General features: G+C 38.0%; 1 protein-coding gene across 3 annotated transcripts in view; it reads left to right on the top strand.

Annotated features, from left to right (window-relative positions):
* BICC1 (BicC family RNA binding protein 1) overlaps positions 1–20393 on the top strand; it is a 90432-nt gene extending 70039 nt beyond the window's left edge. For all 3 annotated transcript variants that reach the window (XM_068197169.1, XM_068197170.1, XM_068197171.1), the window contains 16 exons: positions 798–851; positions 1653–1847; positions 2757–3008; positions 4194–4325; positions 5224–5410; positions 6599–6757; positions 7129–7325; positions 7616–7757; positions 8372–8528; positions 9857–10022; positions 11244–11283; positions 11947–12101; positions 13876–14029; positions 15604–15764; positions 16197–16296; positions 17421–20393. In XM_068197169.1, coding sequence (XP_068053270.1) covers positions 798–851; positions 1653–1847; positions 2757–3008; positions 4194–4325; positions 5224–5410; positions 6599–6757; positions 7129–7325; positions 7616–7757; positions 8372–8528; positions 9857–10022; positions 11244–11283; positions 11947–12101; positions 13876–14029; positions 15604–15764; positions 16197–16296; positions 17421–17551 — 2382 coding nt within the window. In that variant the 3' untranslated portion in view covers positions 17552–20393. The remainder of the gene's footprint in view (positions 1–797; positions 852–1652; positions 1848–2756; positions 3009–4193; positions 4326–5223; positions 5411–6598; positions 6758–7128; positions 7326–7615; positions 7758–8371; positions 8529–9856; positions 10023–11243; positions 11284–11946; positions 12102–13875; positions 14030–15603; positions 15765–16196; positions 16297–17420) is intronic.
* Positions 20394–20922: the final 529 nt, after the last annotated feature.

The following is a 20922-nucleotide window of genomic DNA, read 5'->3' as shown; positions in this document are numbered from 1 at the left end:
TTAAAAACAGATGGAAACATTTTGTAATGGCTCATGAATCATTTCAATTTTTTAAGCTAAAATTACTTTGCGCATACAGAAGTCAGCAACTTAGTGTGAATGGTAGAGAAGTGGTATGAAAAAATCTGCTTTTGTAATTTTTTTTTTCCTGTTCAACACAGTGACTTATTCAGAATATTGATTGGGTTTGGTTATTTTTTGGGGTTTTTTTGGGTTTTTTTTGGTGCTTTTTACTTATGGTGCAACTTTGTTGAAGACTAAACTTAGCAAGTAGCCAGCAGAAATGAATGTCCTATTGTAAGAGTTCAACTTCATTAGAATAAAGCACTGAGCCTGAATTGTTCATCTTTTCTAGTACTAATATTGGTGGAATGTTTACTTTCAAGTCTCTCATCCTTGTACCTAGCATTCCCACTTGTGCATCCTAATGGCTGCCAAGCAAAATGCAGTAATTTCAAAAAATGCAAGAAAATTTACTGTTGTTTGAATATTAGCATTGAGCACATGTATACAGTAGTAATTCCATTATCTAACCTAAACCTCTAAATTTTTTGATGTATCCTTTCTTTTTAGGAGCTTAAATATATGTAACCTAAGATGCTGAAACATTTTTTTTAATACTGGCTATAGTTTTCAGCTAGTGTTTAGAGAACAATTAGGATGTCAGCAAGTGTGAAATGTGTTGATTTTTTTCTTAGTTTTTTTTTTTTTTTAAGCAGAGTACAGCTGTCTGGATAACTTCTCCATGCCTCACTTGAAAATATGATCCAATGTTTTTCACATTCTTGCTCTTCCAGGTGTCTATTGCAGGACAGCCAGCTGGAGTGGAGTCTGCAAGAGTCAGAATTCGGGTAATGCTCTAGCTCAGTGTAGTGTACCCCCAAAAACACCTGTCAGGGGACAGATGCATAGTTTTGAGAACCCTAGGGTAGTCTGCCTCTGTCTGGTGACAGCAGAAATGTAGGAACAAATGTGAGTATCCATATAAGAAATATGCCAAGGGTATTATAACAGTGATTCATATTCTGGCTGAATTTTTAACTGGTCCAAAGTGGGTCTTGAACACGAAGTCTACACTCTAAGCAAGATGAAAATTAATTCCAAACTGTGTAGAAAAGTATATCTTACCTACCACAGATGGCCTGTGGAAGCTCAGGCATCCTGTGTGAATCCATGACTTGGGGAAGGCAATTTCTGCTTCTCACATTTTAACCATTTTCATGTATAACTTGTGTAAATAATTCAGTGTCATTCTCCACTTGTAGCTATTTTCTATCTTTTCCTTTTAGTTTCAAATCTTATGTGTATTTTGGCATGGATAATGAAAAATCAAATAAATTACCAGAAGCTTATAGCAATTTTTGAGCCAGACACGTCACACAACCTTATTCCAAATGCTCCCGCTATTTTGAAGGAAAAAAAATCAACCAAACAAAAATCAAAAAAGCTTCTGCAAAAAAAGCCTACTCTAGTATTCCTGGAAAAAGAGGTGCCTTTTTCTGAGTGACAATATATTTTTAATCATGAACTTTGGGCAGAGGATATGTTTTATCAGTTAAATAATCACTGACCACATTATGATTGAGGAATAAAATTGTTGTAGTTTGAGTATGGTTCTGGTTTTCCATATCTCCTCTTCATTGCTGTTGTAGGAGCTGCTTCCATTGGTACTCATGTTTGAATTGCCTATTGCTGGAATTCTCCAACCCATCCCAGATCCTAATTCTCCAACCATTCAGCACGTATGTCAGACATACAACATTTCAGTTTCCTTCAAACAACGCTCTCGAATGTATGGTGCTACAGTCATTGTCAGAGGGTCACAAAACAACACTAGTGCTGTGAAGGTAATCTCGGCTCTTAAGGAGGTTTCTGAATGTCATATATTTATAATTCATATGTCTAAGATGGTATATCTTGCCTCATCAGCACATGTTACTGTATAATCACTTGCAAACCCTGAGGGTTTGATTTTTTCTTATAATTAACTTATACAGCTGAAGTGTAAAACTGCATAGAAAATAGTTCTAAGTTTAGGATTCAGCATTGTTAGTGGTAAGGTTTTAATCCAATGTTCACCTCCTTCACACTTGTTCAGGTTTTTGGCAATTCTGGAATACATGCTGGTCTTACCCATCTTTTAATTCAAAAACAATGCAAACAAAAACCACAAAATTGTTCATGCTGAGCTCTTCTCAACATGCCCACAAATGTATAACCTTGGAAGTTGCCCAATCAGTCAATAAAACTGAATCCAGCACTTGGAGGTGTGTGTTTGACAGTCAAGGCAAGACACAGCCAGGAGCCTGTTCATCTTAGTAAAGTAAAAAAGTGATCTTGTTAGGAACTGGCAGTAGGAGAGATTGATACAGTCCCAGATGGGTGGATCTCAAGCCAGTAAGAACATCTGAGCCCCACATGGAGAGGCAAGTTGTGCAAGTGTACCTACCCAGATAAATCTCTGTTGGCTTCCTGACTGCCTTTGTGGCCACAAAAGGTCTGTTGGGACCAAGTCTTGTGGCATTGTCTTACTGCCTGTTACAGAGTGGCAATTAAATGCTGCATTTGGTCATAAAATGGGAGTAGTGGGCAGTGTTGAGTGCATTTGTAACCTCTTACAAATCAATCATAGTTTTAAACCGAACAGTGTTTTCTTATCTTGCCTGTGGAGTGCATGATGAGAAAGGAAGCGGTCTGAATTCTCCTTTTGTGTGCCTGTGAGCCCTGTTTCACTGGTTTCTCCCATTTCCCCCCAGGAAGGAACAGCCATGCTCTTGGAACACCTGGCTGGGAGCCTGGCCTCTGCAATCCCTGTGAGCACACAGCTCGACATCGCAGCGCAGCATCATCTCTTTATGATGGGTCGAAACGGCAGCAACATCAAACATATCATGCAGAGGACTGGTGCTCAGATCCACTTCCCTGACCCTAGTAACCCACAGAAGAAATCCACTGTCTACCTCCAGGGCACAATTGAGTCTGTCTGTCTTGCCAGGCAATATCTCATGGTAAATGCTTTCACTGAAGCTTGTCTGAAAAAATTGCCAGATCACAGAAGATATACTTGCTCTGCATGTATTTACAGGTCACATGTAAATTAGCCTTAGAGAGGAAGGATTGCTATTCACACTGCAAACAGCTGGTTCAATTTTTGTCAGGGTTTTTTCATTGTTTGTAGTTATTGAAAATACTTGTAATCACTGGTAAAATGACTTGAAAAATAACCTTTTTAATATAAATGCAACATAAGTTATTGAAATTTACAATAATAATATGCCTCTGAGTAGAAACAGATTTCTGAAATATTCTGTGGGTGTTGGGTGATGGGTTTTGTTTTATTTTGCCAACCTGTCTTTTCTATGTTTGTCCGGTAAATAGGTTTCTTTTGAGGGAAATGTCAGGAATTCCTTAGTTCCCATGTAGGCAAATGTTCAATGAAATTGGGAAACCATAAGAAATAATTACTTGTTCTAATGTCTTACATTCTTTATAGTACACAGCCACAGCTCTATAAAGCCTTTTATAAAAATAGCTCTGGTGGTGAATATCATTATTTGTAGAGATTTTTGGTATATTGGTCCTTAAACTTCACAGCAGCCTTTAGCCATTATTTTAGTACTAAGGCACATACACATTTTTCATGTATGTGATTGAGGGACAAAATGTGTGAGGACTGCAGCATTCAGTTTTTGGGGTTTTTACGTTAAAGCTTTAGTATTTCAGGTGTGTTACAGATGTTACCCATATCACTAGAGAATATTTACGTGGCTAATCTGGAATGGGGAAGAGAAAGGTAAAAGTTAAGACTTAGGCAATGGTGAATTAGAGATTTTTTACATGTGTTTTTCCTTATTTCAAGCAGTTTAACAGGAGTGTTTTAGTATGGGTGTCCTGCCATCATTTCCTGACAAGACTGTGCTGGTTGGAATGTCAAGTATTCAGTAAATCTTTTCACCCTTGTGCTACCAAACTTTTTGTTCAGAGTCCTGGGACAGGAACATACACCTGGATTCTTGCATACAAGGAAGTAACCCTAAAATGTCATCCTTGCTATTTTTTCTCTACTTACAGAAATCTCCTTGCATCATGATGTGTAAATGTTACAAAGTCTATAGTTCAGTTTATTGCTACTATTTTTTATGGGAAAATGGCCAGTTACAAGTGCTAGGAATTTTTTATGCCTTTCTTTTCAGGGTTGCCTTCCCCTTGTGCTCATGTTTGATATGAAGGAAGAAATTGAAGTAGAACCACAGTTTATAACACAGCTAATGGAGCAGTTAGATGTCTTCATAAGCATTAAGCCTAAGCCAAAACAACCAAGCAAGGTTTGTGCAAAGCTAATATTTTCCTTTTAGGCTCTCATGATGAAGTTTTAGAGCTGATGAGTTGATATATGCTCTTCCCCCCTCCAGTTTAACAGATCATAAACGTGTGAAAGCCATATGTATTTTCTGCTTGAAATACCAGTTTAAATGATCCAGCAGCTCTGCTTTAGGGTGATTTGACTTTCATTAAATGCTTAATAATAAAGAAATTAGCTTTTGTGTAGAATACATTGATAAATGCAATGGGAGGTGTTTATTGCAAAATATTTAGGCCAGTATGGATAGGTTACCTGTGTTGTATAAAATGCCAAAGCAGGCAAAAGTTTTAAAATTTTAAATGATCATTCCATTGTGTCAGTATGTGAGCTTCCCTGTGTAGGGATATATAAAATCAATACAAAGAAAGGTCCTGTAGAAGATGTACAAGCAATGGGGTTTTGTAATTTAGTTTTCCAGAAACTTACTACCTTATTCTTAGACACCTCTGAATGTAATAGGTAAATTTAATATGAACAACTGGGGGTTTTGTCCACTTCAAGGTATAGAGCTCAGGTAAAAGAGAACATAAGATATTAATTATTGATTCAGTTATCTAGCTCTTGAGGTACTTAACATCTGGTCTACCAAGTAGCACCAAGGTACTATAGTAATTAATTTTCTTAGAGAGGTGTTCCATCATTCTCACTGCAAATCCTTATGAAATCCCTAGTCTTGCTCTTCTGAACCTCACACCCCTGAATTTAAATAGTTGCTAATGGATGTTAGCTCGTGCTGTCTCACACTGCTGTGGTTGTGGTAGCCATACAGGAGTATGAAGAAGAATTATCTGTGTTGCAGATCTGTGCTATGGAGAAGTGTTATTCACTGGTTTTCCTTTTGCTGTTTTCTCTCCTTGCAGTCTGTGATTGTAAAAAGTGTTGAACGAAATGCCTTAAATATGTACGAGGCACGGAAATGTCTCTTGGGACTTGAAAGTAGCGGAGTCACCATAGTATCAAATCCCTCTACTGTCTCATGCCCTGTTGGTCTGTCTTGTCCTGGTTTGGATATTTTGTCCTCAGCAGGACTAGGACTCACTGGGCTTGGTATGCATTCATTATATTTATATTTTCTTTAATATAGTTTTGTTTTAAACTTAATTCAATTGTACTAGAAAAAAAGTACCAGAGGTGTGTTTTGCATAAGGAATCGTGTTTAAGTGTCAGAGAATTACAAAAGCCTCTGGCCTCTCAAAGGCTTGTTGTAAAATTTCTCCAAGGCTTTTATAATCAGGTGGGACTCATCCCTGTAGAAAAATCTCTGGAAGTGTGCAAACCACTCAGCTGAAAGGGAGGGAAATACAGGGGAGGTGGGGCACGGCTTTTACGGCTTCTTTGGCTGTGTGTTGTCCCAGGCTGCCCTGAATTTGGGTGGGTGCCTAAGCCTGGCAACAGTACTGGAAAGGTAACATAGCAAACACCACATTTCAGGTCAGTATCTCACTGTAATTGAGGGATCCACGTGCTTCTAGTTTAGACCTTACCAGTAGGAAATACAGGACAAAAATGAGTAAACATCTTATTTTTTTAAAAAACCTGCCACACAGGAGTGCTGTTTAGTTCCATCTCACATGCTTCCCTCGGGTCACACAGTAGAAAGTGTTTGTGCCATTTGACTGTGATTTTTAATGCTGCTTCTGTGACTGTTCCTGTCATGCTGCACTTTGCAGGTTTGGGGTTTTTACCTTTTCAGTGTGTAGTGCTGAATTTCTTTGGGTTTGGGGGAAAGCTTTGGGAGTGATCAGTGCATTTGGGGGATCATTTGCGGCCTGTATTGAAGGTGCAAAAAGAAATGGAATAGTCATTAGTGTACAAGTAGTGGTTGATTCACATGAGCTTCTGAGAGAAAGGTGAGGTGAAAGCAAGGTGGTGCAGTACAGTTGCTTTCTTGTCTCTGTGATGCTGCTTTGAAACAAACCATCAAAAGCAACAGAGGATACAAAGGGATGCTGGGGCTGAGAAGCAGCCAGTGCAGACTCTGTTGTGACAAGAGTTAGGGTCCAGTAGAAGGACATGAAAGATGCTCCAATTCTTCTTGGGTATAAGATGCCGAGTTTAAGAACAAGAATTCTTAACATGCACCAAATGAACAGCAGGTTCAGTGTTAAAATTGGTTTGTGAAATGCAGGCTGCAAATTACCAGGGGGTTTGTTTGTTTCTTTTCAATTGGTACTTTTGTGAAAAATGTTTTCCTGTAAGTCTAAACTAAATACTCACCTTGCATAATTTTTGCAGGCCTTTTAGGTCCAACAGCCCTGTCAGTCAACACCTCAACTACTCCAAACTCTCTGTTGAATGCCCTTAATAGCTCTGTGAGCCCTTTGCAGAGTCCAAGTTCAGGCACGCCCAGTCCCACACTGTGGGCAACATCTCTCGCTAACACAAACACCACAGGTTAGTGGAAGTTTAATGTGAATTAAATGAACTGTGCAACACCAAGTCATTAGAATTGCAGTTGATAATTCGAGATTAATTAATTATTTGGAACGTTAATTCCTATACTTACCTTAGTACGGATGAATAAATATGCAAAGTTAAGGTTATAACTTAATATATGACATGCTGTCACGGGCAGTGTTTTCATCTGTTTTATGTAGAAAACAAAGTTAACCTACCCAGATAAAGCATTATGATTTTGGCATGCAATTCTAATGGAAACTTTTTAGTAAAGTATCATAGCTACATAAAAATTTAGATAAAATAGTGTAATGCCTGAGGTAGTTAAATGAGACACTTAATCAGAACAGAACCAAATTTTGTTACAGGTTTTTCTGCTATTCCACACCTAATGATACCATCTACTGCCCAAGCAACCTTAACTAGTATTCTGCTGTCTGGAGTGCCTAATTATGGTCAAAACACTCCATCTCCACCACCAGGCCTGACTCCTGTTGAAGTCCACGTTAATGGCATGCAATCAGAAAGTAAAAAAGGTTCACCTTCTTTAAATGGTCACGTAAAGGTAAGTGATACTATACTGGAGAATCTGATTTCTTTATACTAGACCACTAGTAAGAAAAGCTGAAAGAGAAAACTAGCTATATTAGTAGATTTATAAAGCTTCTAAGTTTAAAAATACTCAGCAATGTTTTTGAATATGACTTTAAGACTGAGAAATAGAACATTCAAACATATTGTTCTGCTGTACCAGGAGTGAATTTCTCATTTTCCTGCACATATAGAAAGGGGAAATTGTTTCAATATATCCTTAAGCATAAAAATCACTTCAGTGATTTGTGACAATCTTTTCAGGCCTCAAATATTAAGTATGCTGCACTGTCTGCTACATCGCTGGGAGAAAACGTGTTGAGCACAAACCACAGTGATGGAGTAAGGCAAACAAGTGCTCATGGTGCCTCAGAACAAGTATCTGCCAAGGCAAATAGTGAAGAAGGTGAGATTTTGACACTGTGTTCCTTTGTCTGGTAGTGTTTGTACAGTCTGTGTAGAGTTCATGATACAAAAATGTAACAATATTCTCTCTGAATTGGTTTTGCAACCACGTTTAAGGTAAATATTGCTGGATGTCACAGATTCATTGTCAAGGAAAGTAAACACAACGTGTAGTAACTGAGCTGTACTGTTGATAGAAACACCTTAAATCAACATAAATGTACTTGCATCATTTTACTTCTTCCCTAGGAGCAAAGGGAGATAACCTATGAAGATTTTAGTATTTTTTACAGCACCTTAACTAAACTAAATCAAATTTCTTCAGAATACGTAGTCACTTTGAATTGTCAGTCTTCACATTTGTTATTAATTAATATTACTTAAAATAAGTATTTTAAGAAAATACTTAGTGTGACTGCTGTATATGTGAATAGACACCTTTTTTGTGCATTTGAACTTGCACATCTTGACTGCTTAACCTTGACTAAATAGCTATCCCTGAATAGTCCTGTAAGGAGGAAGAGGTGTTTTTCTCCCATAGTTATCATTCTCCCCTGAGAGCTCCCTAGAACACAGCAGGGTGGTTGTTTAAGTCTCCTTTTCTTGGCCTGGTAGGTTGCAATGATGCTTTTGTGGAAGTGGGCATGCCTCGGAGTCCGTCGCACTCAGCGAACACCAGTGACCTGAAGCAGATGATGAGCTCTTCCAAGCAGGCCTGTGCCAAGAGACAAACAGTGGAATTACTGCAAGGCACCAAAAACTCCCACTTACAGTAAGCTGAGTGTATAAACACAGATTAGTAGCACTTCCACAACATAAAATTACTTTGCACATTGTTGTACACAGAAGGGCTGGTTCAGTCATAAGATAATCAAAGAACTGATTTAATTTGGCCTCGATTTTCCATCACATTAGGCATTAATATAGCCCCCTGTTTGTCTGGTAACTGCACACTTTTTGTCCATCCTATTTGACTTTGGGTTTAAAAATGTCTTTATTCTTCCACAACAGAATGGAGATCCTTGTCAGAGGAACTTACATTATCTGTTTCTAAAGTATACACTTTGCACTTTGCTTCTTTATTGATTGCTTGGAGAATAATTTCTGACAGCTTTTTCCTGTTGTGTATACCTGATGCTGTTTTCTTCTTAGGAAAGCTGTGTTCAGGGCATAGCAGCATATTCTCCCACACTTGTCTCAGTGGTGATTTTGGTTGGGTTGGCTCTGTAATGACCCAGCATGGGAAAGGCTTGTTTGAGTCATAATACATCTTGGCAACACAGGTTTTGTCCTTAATGCAGTGTTTTTGTCCGATGTACTCATGTTCTCACTGTTTGTTTGGGAACTGTTTGTCACCACTCTTTTGAGACACATATTTTCTTTTGCTTCATTTATTTACACTATTAAGGCTATGATATGTATTTAATTCTGCTTTCACAGTTTAAAAATCCGAGGAATCCTGCTAACCAAATTTGGTTGTTTGTGTATCTTGTTCTTTTTGTTGAAGACATAGTGCTCATGGTTTCCTTGAGTGTAGTAGTTTACAGCTTCTAAAACACGATCACTTTTCAAAGTAAGAGTTTATACTGTTCTAGAGTAGTCCTAAAATGTGGCCAAGTTTAAGAAAAAAAAATATGCACCAAGAGGTAATGTAAGCATGAAGGACTGCAGTTATTGAAGCTATGAAAACAAGTAGGACCTATATCAACTTTCTTAGTCCCTATTATGCAATCTTTTTCTATCTTACAACTATGAACCTGTTAGAATTGCTGGCCTGAGCAAGGCTAAACAGGAAATCACACAGTGTAGGACTGCATGCAGTAATTCCAGATACCAAACAGCTCAAAACGGTATCTATAAGCTGTACCTTGTATTTGGTAATACAGGAAGGAGAAACACTGGCTTTCCTTCACTGACAGAGGAGAGAAGTATAGGAGAGCTGAACGGTTTGGAAATATTGCTAAAAACGCTGAGATCTTTGTGCACAGACATGTCTTGAACTTGGCTGCCAGGCTGCTCAGGGTAAAGCTCAGTTAGCAGCACTGCACTGAACGCTGCCAGCCCGAGTGACCCCGAGCTAACGGCGCGTTTGTCCCGCAGCACGGCGGACAGGCTGCTGGCAGAGGCCGAGCTGGGTGCCCCGGAGAGCCCCGTGGCTGATAAGAAGGCCCCGGGCAGCGAGCGGGCAGCCGAGCGAGCGGCTGCTGCCCAGCAGAACTCGGAGAGGGCACGTCTGGCTCCGCAGCCCTCCTTTGTAAATATGCAGGTAGGTCTCCCTGGGTGAAGCCAAGGCGGTGTAAATCTTACTAATTGCAGAGTGAAGTTACTGTGAAATGCAGAGGTGGCTAGCTCTGGAGACTGAATTGTCATTATCAGTTCAGTAAAAGCATTCACGGCCAAGACTTCAGCTGTTTCCACTGAGGAGTGGGTTGTCAATGAAAAGAATTGAAAACAGAAAAGCTCTTATGCTTCTGTTGAGTAAGAAAAATTTAAGTACAGAAAATTGTGTGGCTGTATTTGTCTCCACAGGCATCATTTGCCTGTTGAAATCTTACATTATCACTTGGAGAAAATTATAGCTACAAAATACATATTACAACTTTTCATATGCAGTGACAGCTTGGTTAATTACAGCCTACAAATATAAACTACTGCCATGGTACTGCAAATCTCCCCAAAGAGGGAGGAGACCCCTTTGACTGCCTGTCAGGAAGCAATAACAGGGTTATTTTCAGACTAGATCTGTTGAAGTGTGGGCATAACCAGACCGTGTGGAGTAGTGGAACAAGAGGAAGACTAGTGTTTTGGAGCCCTTTTCTTCAGTTATTCCTCTAGTTACTTTCTGTAGAGAATTCAATACTTCAGGCTAATATAGCATTTTTATAGTTTTGTGTTTAGATTTCCTAGTTTGTAATTCAGCAAAGTGTAGCTTGTTTACTCAGGGGTATTTAAACTTTACATCTTCCATTGACATAGGTAGACTACAAGCAAAAGTTCTTTAAATTCGCTCAAAACTTACGTTCTTTTCCTTTCACAAGATGAGTGCATGGAGGAGTACCAAACCTGGAAGATTATTGAAAATAACTGTGGTGCCTGGATTTGCAAAGACATATTATCTTTTTTGTACTGTTGAGGAATGTTCTAAATGCTAAGAATAGATAGTTCAGGAAGATAAACTATGCTTGAAAGATATCTTATTAAAGAAAAATTGAAGAAAAAATTCTTCCTAAGCAGTTTGTAAATACTGCTGCAGCCACACTCATATGGAAATCAGATAGTTATTCAAAATCTTTATCTATGTTTGAGTGAACACTTTAAGTAACTAAGGCTCTACCTGGGCCACCATGGAATTATTGTGCAGATTTCAAGTTTCTCCTAGACATATTCACTGGCCACTTTGAAAACCTTTGTTTTCACAGAGATGAGTATTGGAGTGACATTTAGTTAGAATTGCAATTAAATTATCTTCTGTGTATTTAATTTTTAGGCATTTGACTATGAACAGAAGAAACTACTAGCAACCAAAGGTATGTGGCTGAACAGTGACTTCTGAAAAGTTTGTTAGCACGTGGATGAAATGATTTCCTGAAGTTTCGACTTTGTAATCTGATCTTTAATAAAATCTGAAAGTGGTAGTGAAACATTTGTATATTAGCTTTATGTTCCAAAAAATTTCTTAATACCAACCTAGTATAAAATACAGTGTAAGTAGCTTGCAGATGGGATGTGTAAGTACATCCATGTGCAAATGATCAATATGATTTTCAGAGAGCTTATTGCTCTAACACTTTCCTTTATTTGGATGCAAATTAAACTTTAAGGTGTTTGCCATATCAGCTAAATGGCCTCTTATTTCAGGGATAAATTAAGTTGTAGAATTGGTAAGGGACTTAACCTTATCTTTGACCCTGTTATATAAAATAAACCAAATTGCCTGTTGACCAAAAGAAAAACAGAAGGTCGTCTCTTTGAAACAGATATGATTGTTTTGGCTTCCATGCAGCCCTGTGGGATTTAACTATCTTCTGTCAGAGCAGACTGCTTTAAGGAAGGGTAGGATTCAAGCTGTGTAGCAAGTGGAGGTGTTTAGGGTTTGCAGGGCTCAGGCCATCAGCAAACATCACTTCAGTATTATCCTCTGAGTACCTTCACTAAGGCTGAGATTTACTGATTTGTCTCTGTATTTTCAGCTATGTTAAAGAAGCCAGTTGTAACAGAAGTGAGAACTCCAACAAATACATGGAGTGGTTTGGGGTTCTCTAAATCAATGCCTGCAGAAACTATCAAGGAACTAAGAAGAGCAAATCATGTATCATACAAGCCTTCCATGACAACTACATATGAGGTATATAAAAGTATACTGTAATGAAAGTTCACTTTTGGTGAATAATACAGTTGTTTCTCTTGAGAAATGTCTAACTTCTGTAAAAACAAAGTCTTGCAGATAACTGTTCTAAATATTTTTTTATGGTGAAAAATATTTCTTACATAAATATTAAGGCATATGGAATACATTCAGCCCAACACACAAAGTTACATCTGTTTCACGGATAAGTCATAGAGCATAGATGTCTGCTTCTTAAAATATATTTGATTAAAGGAGCTTTGAACAACTTACAGGACCAAACATCTCAGTAGTTGAAAACCAGCAATAGGGAATTTGTAACCTAATGAGAACAGAGTTTATATGACAGATAAACTATATAATGTGTATCACGGCATGGTGGAGGAGAACAGCAAAACAAGAAGCAGAACTGGAACAGCTGTCTCTACTTGCACTGTTCACTGGGCTCAGAATTTTCCCAGGCAGAAGGCAGACAGAGTAAAGCAATTCTCTTCAGAGTCTCAGCACAGGAATCGTGTAGGGAATTTGTTCCTTTCTTTTCAAAGGCATGCTGAAATTGCTTTTTAGTGTGCTTCCTTGCTGTAATCCTTACCAGCTTCCACGGAGACACCTTCTCCTGTCCTGCTTATATAAAATGTAAATGGTATGCTTCTTGAAGAAGGGGACTTCATAGTTCTCTAGGATATACCTGTCTGTTAATGCAAAAGAAATACTCAGCTGGGATAAAAATGTGCCTTGGTTTTCTCCACTTGGCATATAAACTTCCTGAGCCATTCAGCTACGTATAGTAGTCTTGGCTACACGAGATGCAGTGGTAACTAGGAGAAAGAAAAAAAAAAAAAAAAACAAAAAAACAAAAACAAACAAAACAAAAAAAAAAAAAAAAGAAAAAAAAAACAAAAACAAAAAAAACTGCAACCAAAATCTGCAATTTTTTTTTGTATACTTTTCTATGTTGTTAGAGTTGAGGTGGGATTTTCCCCCAGGCCTTGATGTCTAAAATCTCTAGATAGGTCTGTGATTCTAACCAAGAGCAATGTTTCTTCAGGGGTACCAGTTTTACTAAATAGTGTAAAAGATTGCCTCCTAAGTGATGCTTTTCAACTGCAATTTGGTATGAGTTTATAGAATTAAATTGTTAATTTCCATAGTTTTTAGCTCACATAAGTATGTGATACCTATAAGGTCAATTTTTTTGGGTATGTTCTCATGGAATACTGCTGCCTTGTATTGCTACATTCTGACAAACAGTGATTACAGCTGATAATAAGTATTTCACAGGTACATGAAAACCTATTTAACAAGACCCCAGACAAAACAACTGTAAATTCACAGGGCATTGCAGAATTGTTGTTGTACTGTTGTGTGCAAGACTGTTGTCAAGTAGTGTGTACTTGATCCACTTATCTTCAGATAAATGTTCTGTTATGTTCTCTTCCCTGTGAAGGGATGTAGTCAATAGACTGCTTTGTCTAAAATTTGTGTGGGAATTTGATACCGTGGAATGTTTTGGAAACAAACTTGGAAATACCGAGCAATTTATTTTGAATCATGGACTTTAAATAACTTCTGCTTAAAAACTGTAAACTGCATATGTTTTAAGCACACCTGCTGTTTTCGTGTCCGGTTTGCAATTATTTGCCTATTGATCAACTGCCAAAAGAATGTTTGCGAGCATTAAAAGCTGCTTTTTAAGTGAGCTGCTTCAAAGAAAACATCTGAGTCACAATGAAAGCTCTGTTTTCAGCCCAAATTTTCTTTCTGTGGTTTGCAGGGTTCATCCATGTCTCTATCCCGGTCCAGCAGTCGGGAGCACCTGGGAAGTGGCAGTGAATCTGATAACTGGAGAGACCGGAATGGGCTTGGACCCACTGCTCACGATTTTGTCTCCTCAATTGGCAGCCCTAAACGGAAACAAAACAAATCAGGTTAATAAGCTCTTATTATCTGATTAAAAGAAAATAATCATTGATACCAATATTTATTTTGGTATGAATGTATCCTGTCTTCACGACAGATTTAAATTACTGACACCCTGTAATTACTTTTTTTACAAATGGAGAAGTGTAAGCTTGTGTAACATGATAATACAAATAATGGTCCAAAAGGAAAACTTTTAAGGATATTTGTTAAATGCCAGACATCCTTGCTGAAAACTCTTTGCTGTCATGGAATGGGTTTTTCAAGGTGTACTGAAAGCAGACCTGTAAAAAGGCTTATTTCTAGACCACTCTCACTCTGCTCTATTGCCAATGCAACAGCAGCTAGGGCTGTTTTGGGCTATTTGCTCACTAGTGAAGTCATAATCCATGCTGAAACTGGATTTTAAAGCATGAGTCTCCTCACGGGGATAAAATTTACAAGAACATGTAGTGACAGAACGAGAGGAAGTGGCTACAAAGAGAGTAGGTTTAGGTCAGATATAATGAAAAAGTTTTCCCTGTGAAGGTGGTGAGGCCCTGGCACAGGGTGCTCAGAGAAGCTGTGGCTGCCCCTGCATCCCTGGAAGTGTCCAAGGCCAGGCTGGATGGGGCTTGGATAAACCTGGGACAGTGGAAGGTGTCCCTGCCCATGGCAGAGAGTTGGAATGAGATGATCTTTCAGGTCCCTTCCAACCCATGCAATTCTATGAAAAGAAGCTTGTCCATGTGTTTAAATACTGGTTTCTGTGGATACAGGCTGTATGTTTTTCCAACATTGTTGGAAATTTAAAAATTGAAATTTTACTTTAGTTGAACTCCTCAAAACTTTATTTTTTTTAATAATGCCTTTCTGAAAAAGTGAAAACTGGAGGTTGAGAATACTAAGTCCATACTACCTTATCTGCTTTATGGGGAAATAAGTACTGTGGCTGTTTATACTTTTTGTTGTTGCTTTTTCTTTTAAAAGTGAATAAACATAAATCCAAACTCAAAGTTCACAGATAATAAAATCTGGCCACGGTAAGAAAGGATAACTCCAATTAGGTAAAATATCCATGGTTTTAAAAAGTACATTAGTTGAGCTGTGAATGGCTGCACATTGTATTCTAAGTACTTGAAGAACTAAAGAGATTACAACTTTATTTGAAATCAATCTATTGATGTTTTCAACCTAATTGGACAAAAATGGAAGTTCTAGGTTAATTAAAATAATTAAGGATTAAGCATTTACGTGTGTGCTAAAAGAAAATTAGAAACACAAATACATTAGCAGTGAAAGACAGTGTTCTATGGCAGCTGTAGCTTTCCCAGAAAATAAAATGTGTGGATAAAGGATAAAAGAAACAGCAGTGAGTTGGCTGGACAGAAGTAGGTGTCTAGAAAATCAACACTGGAACTTAATTAACTAAAAAATTGCTTTTTGCTGTTCATTCTCTGACCACGGGGAGGCTTTTTTTTATTTTTTCTGAAAAGTAAAGATTTAAATACTTGGCAAATTTAATGAGCCAGCTGAATACAATGTTGATGGAAAGCCATGCCCTTCTGTGATGTGTCTGAAGAGTGCACTTGTTCCCTTCCAGCTGAACACTATCTCAGTAGCAGTAACTACATGGACTGCATTTCCTCGCTGACAGGAAGCAATGGCTGTAACCTCAACAGTTTGTTTAAGGGATCTGATCTGCCTGAGCTCTTCAGCAAGCTTGGTTTGGGCAAATACACAGATGTATTCCAGCAGCAAGAGGTTGGTGTTCCTTCGAGAGGCAGCTTTTTTGTGTTGGTAGGATGTTTTCCAGCACTAGTTGTGCTGTCTCTTCACCAAAAGCCACTCAGAGCTCACTTTGTGACAGGATTTTCATGAGCTGTTCTTTCAAAGTTGGGTCATACATCTTACAATCCTGGTAAATACTCAAAACCTCCAGACTCATAAATAAGACTAACTGATTTTCTCTGCTTTTCCTGAACTGGTTATTTTTAAATTTCTCCTTTTCTGACACAAATGTAGCAAATTGAGCAACTGTGAGAAGCAGCCATTGAAAACCATGATTGCTGTTTACATGAGTAACTGGAAAATGGAGCAGGGAAAAAAATGAAGCTATTCTGAACTACATTTATTACTTAATGCTTTTGTGGAAAGACTTGTTTTGCATACTTTTCCTATTTGTTTTTACTCTAGATTGATCTGCAAACATTCCTCACTCTTACTGATCAAGATTTGAAAGAGTTGGGAATTACCACTTTTGGTGCCAGAAGAAAAATGCTGCTTGCAATCTCAGGTAAAAAACACAGAATGGCATTTATTGATTTTAAGAATTTTGTATTCTTCTCACTCAAATTGTGTGTTTATAGCCAACAAAGGAAAAAAGCCTTAGGAAGACTGAAAAGTAAGACTAGAGTCTCCAGAGTTAATATTAGCTTGCCCCTCACCAGAGGTTTAAACCCAGGCTTTACAGAGCTTTCCCATTACCTGATAACAGCTCACTTGCAATAGTCCTGTAAAGCTGGACCTTGGTAGAAAGTTCATCTCACATTGTGAAGTTTGATGCCCCAGAACTGTGGGTTCAGGAATTTCTGGGATTACAGGCACTGCACGGTCTGAACAACACCACATAGCTGTCACAACTGGCATTTTCAACCTTTCAGTTCCCTGTCCTCCATTTTATTAATTAGCAGAGCAGTCATCCTACTGGGAAAAAGTGCCTACTTTTAGGGGGCTTTTGGTTTGTTTGGGGTTTTTTTGGTTGTTTTTTTGGTTTGTAAATGTACTTAGTTCAGTGGCAGTCTTGAAAATCTATGTAATCTCAGTGATTTATATCTAGTACAGAGTTTGTTTACAAGAACAGAAAAGTGGGGAAAATAAAAATATTTTAGATGAGCTATTACTAATACAAGATTAGGGTTCATATTAAATGAGAGGTGAGCATCTCGGTTTTTTTCTGGAAGTCCTTGGTAAAATACTGCTTCAGTTTTATGTTTAAAATAAAGAATTGTGCATTGAGAATTGATGAAGTTGTTAACAAGCTTTTCTGTCAATCTCAGTCTATGCTGCATGGTTGGGCTTCCAGGAAGATTGCAGTCTTTTGAGAATTAGAACAGAAACTTTTAAAAGTTTCAGCTATGTCAATTTGATCTAAATCAATATTGCAAAAAATTACTACTTCACACTGTATCAATGCCAAATAAGAATTGTCCCAAGTAGAGCCTCTGAGTCTTAACCTGATGCTCTTATCCTGTTGTACTGTTTGTTAATTGAAGGAGTACATCACAGATATTTTCAGTGCATACCATATCTGTCTAAAATACTTTGTTCATTTAAACAGAAGTTGTGCATTTGGTTGACATAAAGCATTAAAATGAATTTCTGATGGGAGATTTCTGTGGGTGTGCTTGACCCCTCCAGAACTGAACAAAAACCGAAGAAAGCTCTTTGACCCATCAAACATCCGTGCCTCGTTCCTGGAAGGTGGAGCCAGCGGGAGACTGCCGCGCCAGTATCACTCGGACATTGCCAGTGTCAGCGGGCGCTGGTAGCAGGAGGCTGGGCTCAGAAACCAGCTGGAAAGATGGACATGGCAATCCTGTGGACAGCCTTCACTGCACACCACCCTCTGCACTTCGGGAGTTTGGGTGTCAAGGACCAAAGCGTTTTGTCTGCACAATACTGTGCCAAAAAATCAGAGAGAACACGTTTTGTCAGTTGTCTTTTGAAACACCAAATGTGGGTTACGTTTTTCTCATGTAGATTGGACAGAATTTGCAATAATAATAATATAGGGTTCTTTGTTTAGTATTTTATTACCTATAACTATAATGTATGCACTGAATTTTGTACTTTGTTGAATGAAGGAAGAATGAAGAGCTGGGATGCCAGAGAGCAATAGATTTGGCTTTATCAAGATGGATTTTTCTGGTACTGCTTAAAATAATTATTGAGGTCTTTCTGCACTTTACATGTTCTGATTTCTTGTCCTGTGGAAATTTATTTCTCTTTCATTTCCATATCAATTTTTATATTGGCACTAATAAAATTTTTTCAGGTGTTCTTACATTAAGTCACATCTCACTATAATGGTACTAGAAACTGGTTCTTAGGCAGATTTTTGTTTTTCCTCTCTCTGTCTCCTGGGTAATTATCTGAAGAGATTGTTCCAAAATCAAGTCACTTGGTAGTGGACCAGTCCTATTATGCTCTTACAAAGCAGTCTAATGCTGCCTGCAATAATACTCACTGTAACAAATGCAATGAAAGACCAAAATGGACCTTGCAATATTAACCCTTTTCAGTTAACATATTTAACTGCTGCCTTTATGCTAAAACTGTTTTTAATGGTTGTCTCAAAGCAAAGGGCTATTTTTAGTACCCTGCCACTAAAGGACACTTATTTATATCAGACTTTTATTTTTAGATTCTATACACCTACAATACGTAACAGATTAAACTGATCTACTGCAGATTTATGGTAGAGACCAAAAGGCATTCTTCAAACTAGAGCTCTGGGCTGTCAGTTTGATTAAACAGATAACTAATCTAATTTGACAAGACAGCACTGTTGCCATTTAATAAGAGACACATATTACTTACATGACTATGCATGCAGCAATGAAGTGACCTACATAAAATAGGTGTAATAGCATCTGTTTTTTTCGATCTAGATTTGCAATTGTCAGCTGCAGAAGTGTTTGAAACTCTGGAGATGAACTATTTCTGAAACAAGTTATGTTCAACAGAAAGAGTCCATGTGATAAGTGGCTAGAGCTAAATTTTGCATTCTTATACTGTGAAAGTCCGAAAGATTTGGCAATGTTATTCCTCTGTCTTTTCAGATGTTGTGTTATGGGTTTATGAAGGGTTTCAGTGTAATGAAGGAATCCATAAAGTGCCTCTTTTTGCAATGCTATGTGTAGTTTCCAAGCATTAATTGAAAAGCATTCCCATGCGAAATATTGTGAATTACCTTACCTCTACTGTAATGAATTATTTATGTTCAGTGTACAAGCCTTTTGAGATGGACATAAACCACTGTCAAGTGCTCTTAACAGAAGGCAATAGAATGACATTTACAGTAGTTGGGGTTTATGCAAAAATGGGTGAGAGAGTTTTGACACTTTCCATGGGTAATTCTTCCTTTTAAGGTGAGAATGCAAAATGATGTATGGCGAAAATTGCACACACAAAGGGAATTTCAAGAGACTATTACTTGAGGGCATAGATGATCAAGCAATAATATAAAGTCTTGTGGTTAGCTAAAAATTGCTGCTCAGTGCTCATTTCAGCCATATCTACTTAATGGTGTATGCCTGGGTGACTTCCCCTGTAGATCAAGTAGCAGCTTCATCTGGTTTTAAAATGGCACTGCAGATGTGACAGGCTAAAGCTGTATCTGGTACTCACACAGTTGTTCACAGCAACTTCCTGTGCTCAATGCCAAGAGTCAATGTCCACATGTCTAGGAGAGAATTGTGTGTGTGTTGCACAGGCAAGAGCAACTTCATGGAAACCCTCTTGGAAGCCACAACTTCTCATTCTAAAGCTATTTACACTTGTGCTTACTTCTAAGCATGCAGATAGTTCCATTCACACGGATTATTTATGTGCTTACAGATAAGCTGTTGTTTAAATGTTTGCATTTGCAAGCCCAGTGCTTGTAAATCAAATTGTATTGACTCCTTATTTCATAAAATATTTTTAATGAATTAAATATTCAGCAACACTTTGTACAGAATTTTCTGCAACCCCTTCTTGCTTATTTTGCCTAAACTTAAAAGCATCCAAAAGCTTTGCACTCAGATTTTTAGCCTCTTGTAGGTACATGCTATCCCTCCAGATGGTACTATACTCAGAAAATGATTTTCATACAGTATTAAGTTGATGTGGTCTTTTACTGAGCAGTGCTTATTTCATCTACACCAAAGTGAAGAATTTCCCATGAACAACATTATTTTTCAATAGGGCTTCACATTAAAAAAAACCACACTGGAAGTAAAGAAAATTCTCACTTATTTGATTCCACAAAGGGAATATAACAGTACAGTGTATCGTATTGTTAGTGTTACATTATGCACAAATATTTGACTTGCTACATAAAATGTTAGTTTTAAATCTGTGCCTTAACAGTGACCAGTTATCTGTAAATATAGAGCAGATACAGATTGTATTTTTGTGGGTTGTGTCCTTTTAGTGATTTTTTTAAAAAAAATTAAAGTTGAAATTAAAACATTAAAAATGGAGATTTTCAAAACTAATCAGTGTTGCATAAAATAAATTTATATAACTCCCTTGTATTCTGATTGGTTCATTAAGTATTTTTTATAGAGACCCAGTTCCAGGGATGCTTACTTGTTAATAAAATGTAAAAAGCACTCTTTGACATAATGGCAACATGTTTCTTTCACATGTTAATTCTTCCTGTGTTTTACTGTTCTTTTTGTATGACATACAGTGTCTTTGTCTGGCTTTTAAGTGAGAATGCTTTTTTGGGATGCCTCTCCTTAATCTAAGGGGAGTTAAATTACCACAGGTCCATTCTTAGCAGGTTTTAGTGGTTTGACATTAATTCTGTTCTTTCTTTGGTCCTCCCATTTTAACAACTGGTTTGGTCAGGTTAGCGCAGCTGTGTGTTTTTTCGTGATGGTCATTGTACTGTCACTTCTAGTGGAGAAGTAAGCAGGGGGGAGAGGGAAGGGAATTCTTTCTTCAGGCTGCTGGGACATGACCAGTCAGCCTGGCCAGAGGCACAGCTGTCACACTGAGGTGACGTGCACATGACAGACACAGTCAGTCCTGCTGTTTGCTCCACAGCTGCTGGTACAGGTTCAGCATTGCTCTGCCTCTCTCAGGCATCTCATCGTCCCCACCTGAGGTGGTCTCTGTTTTACAGACACAGCTCTCCGATGGCTGTTCC

The sequence above is a fragment of the Anomalospiza imberbis genome, chromosome 8 (genome assembly GCF_031753505.1).
Source record: "Anomalospiza imberbis isolate Cuckoo-Finch-1a 21T00152 chromosome 8, ASM3175350v1, whole genome shotgun sequence".
Classification (NCBI taxonomy): domain Eukaryota; kingdom Metazoa; phylum Chordata; class Aves; order Passeriformes; family Viduidae; genus Anomalospiza; species Anomalospiza imberbis.
The sequence above is the reverse complement of the archived record's forward strand: the minus strand, read 5'-3'. Positions and strand labels throughout refer to the sequence as shown.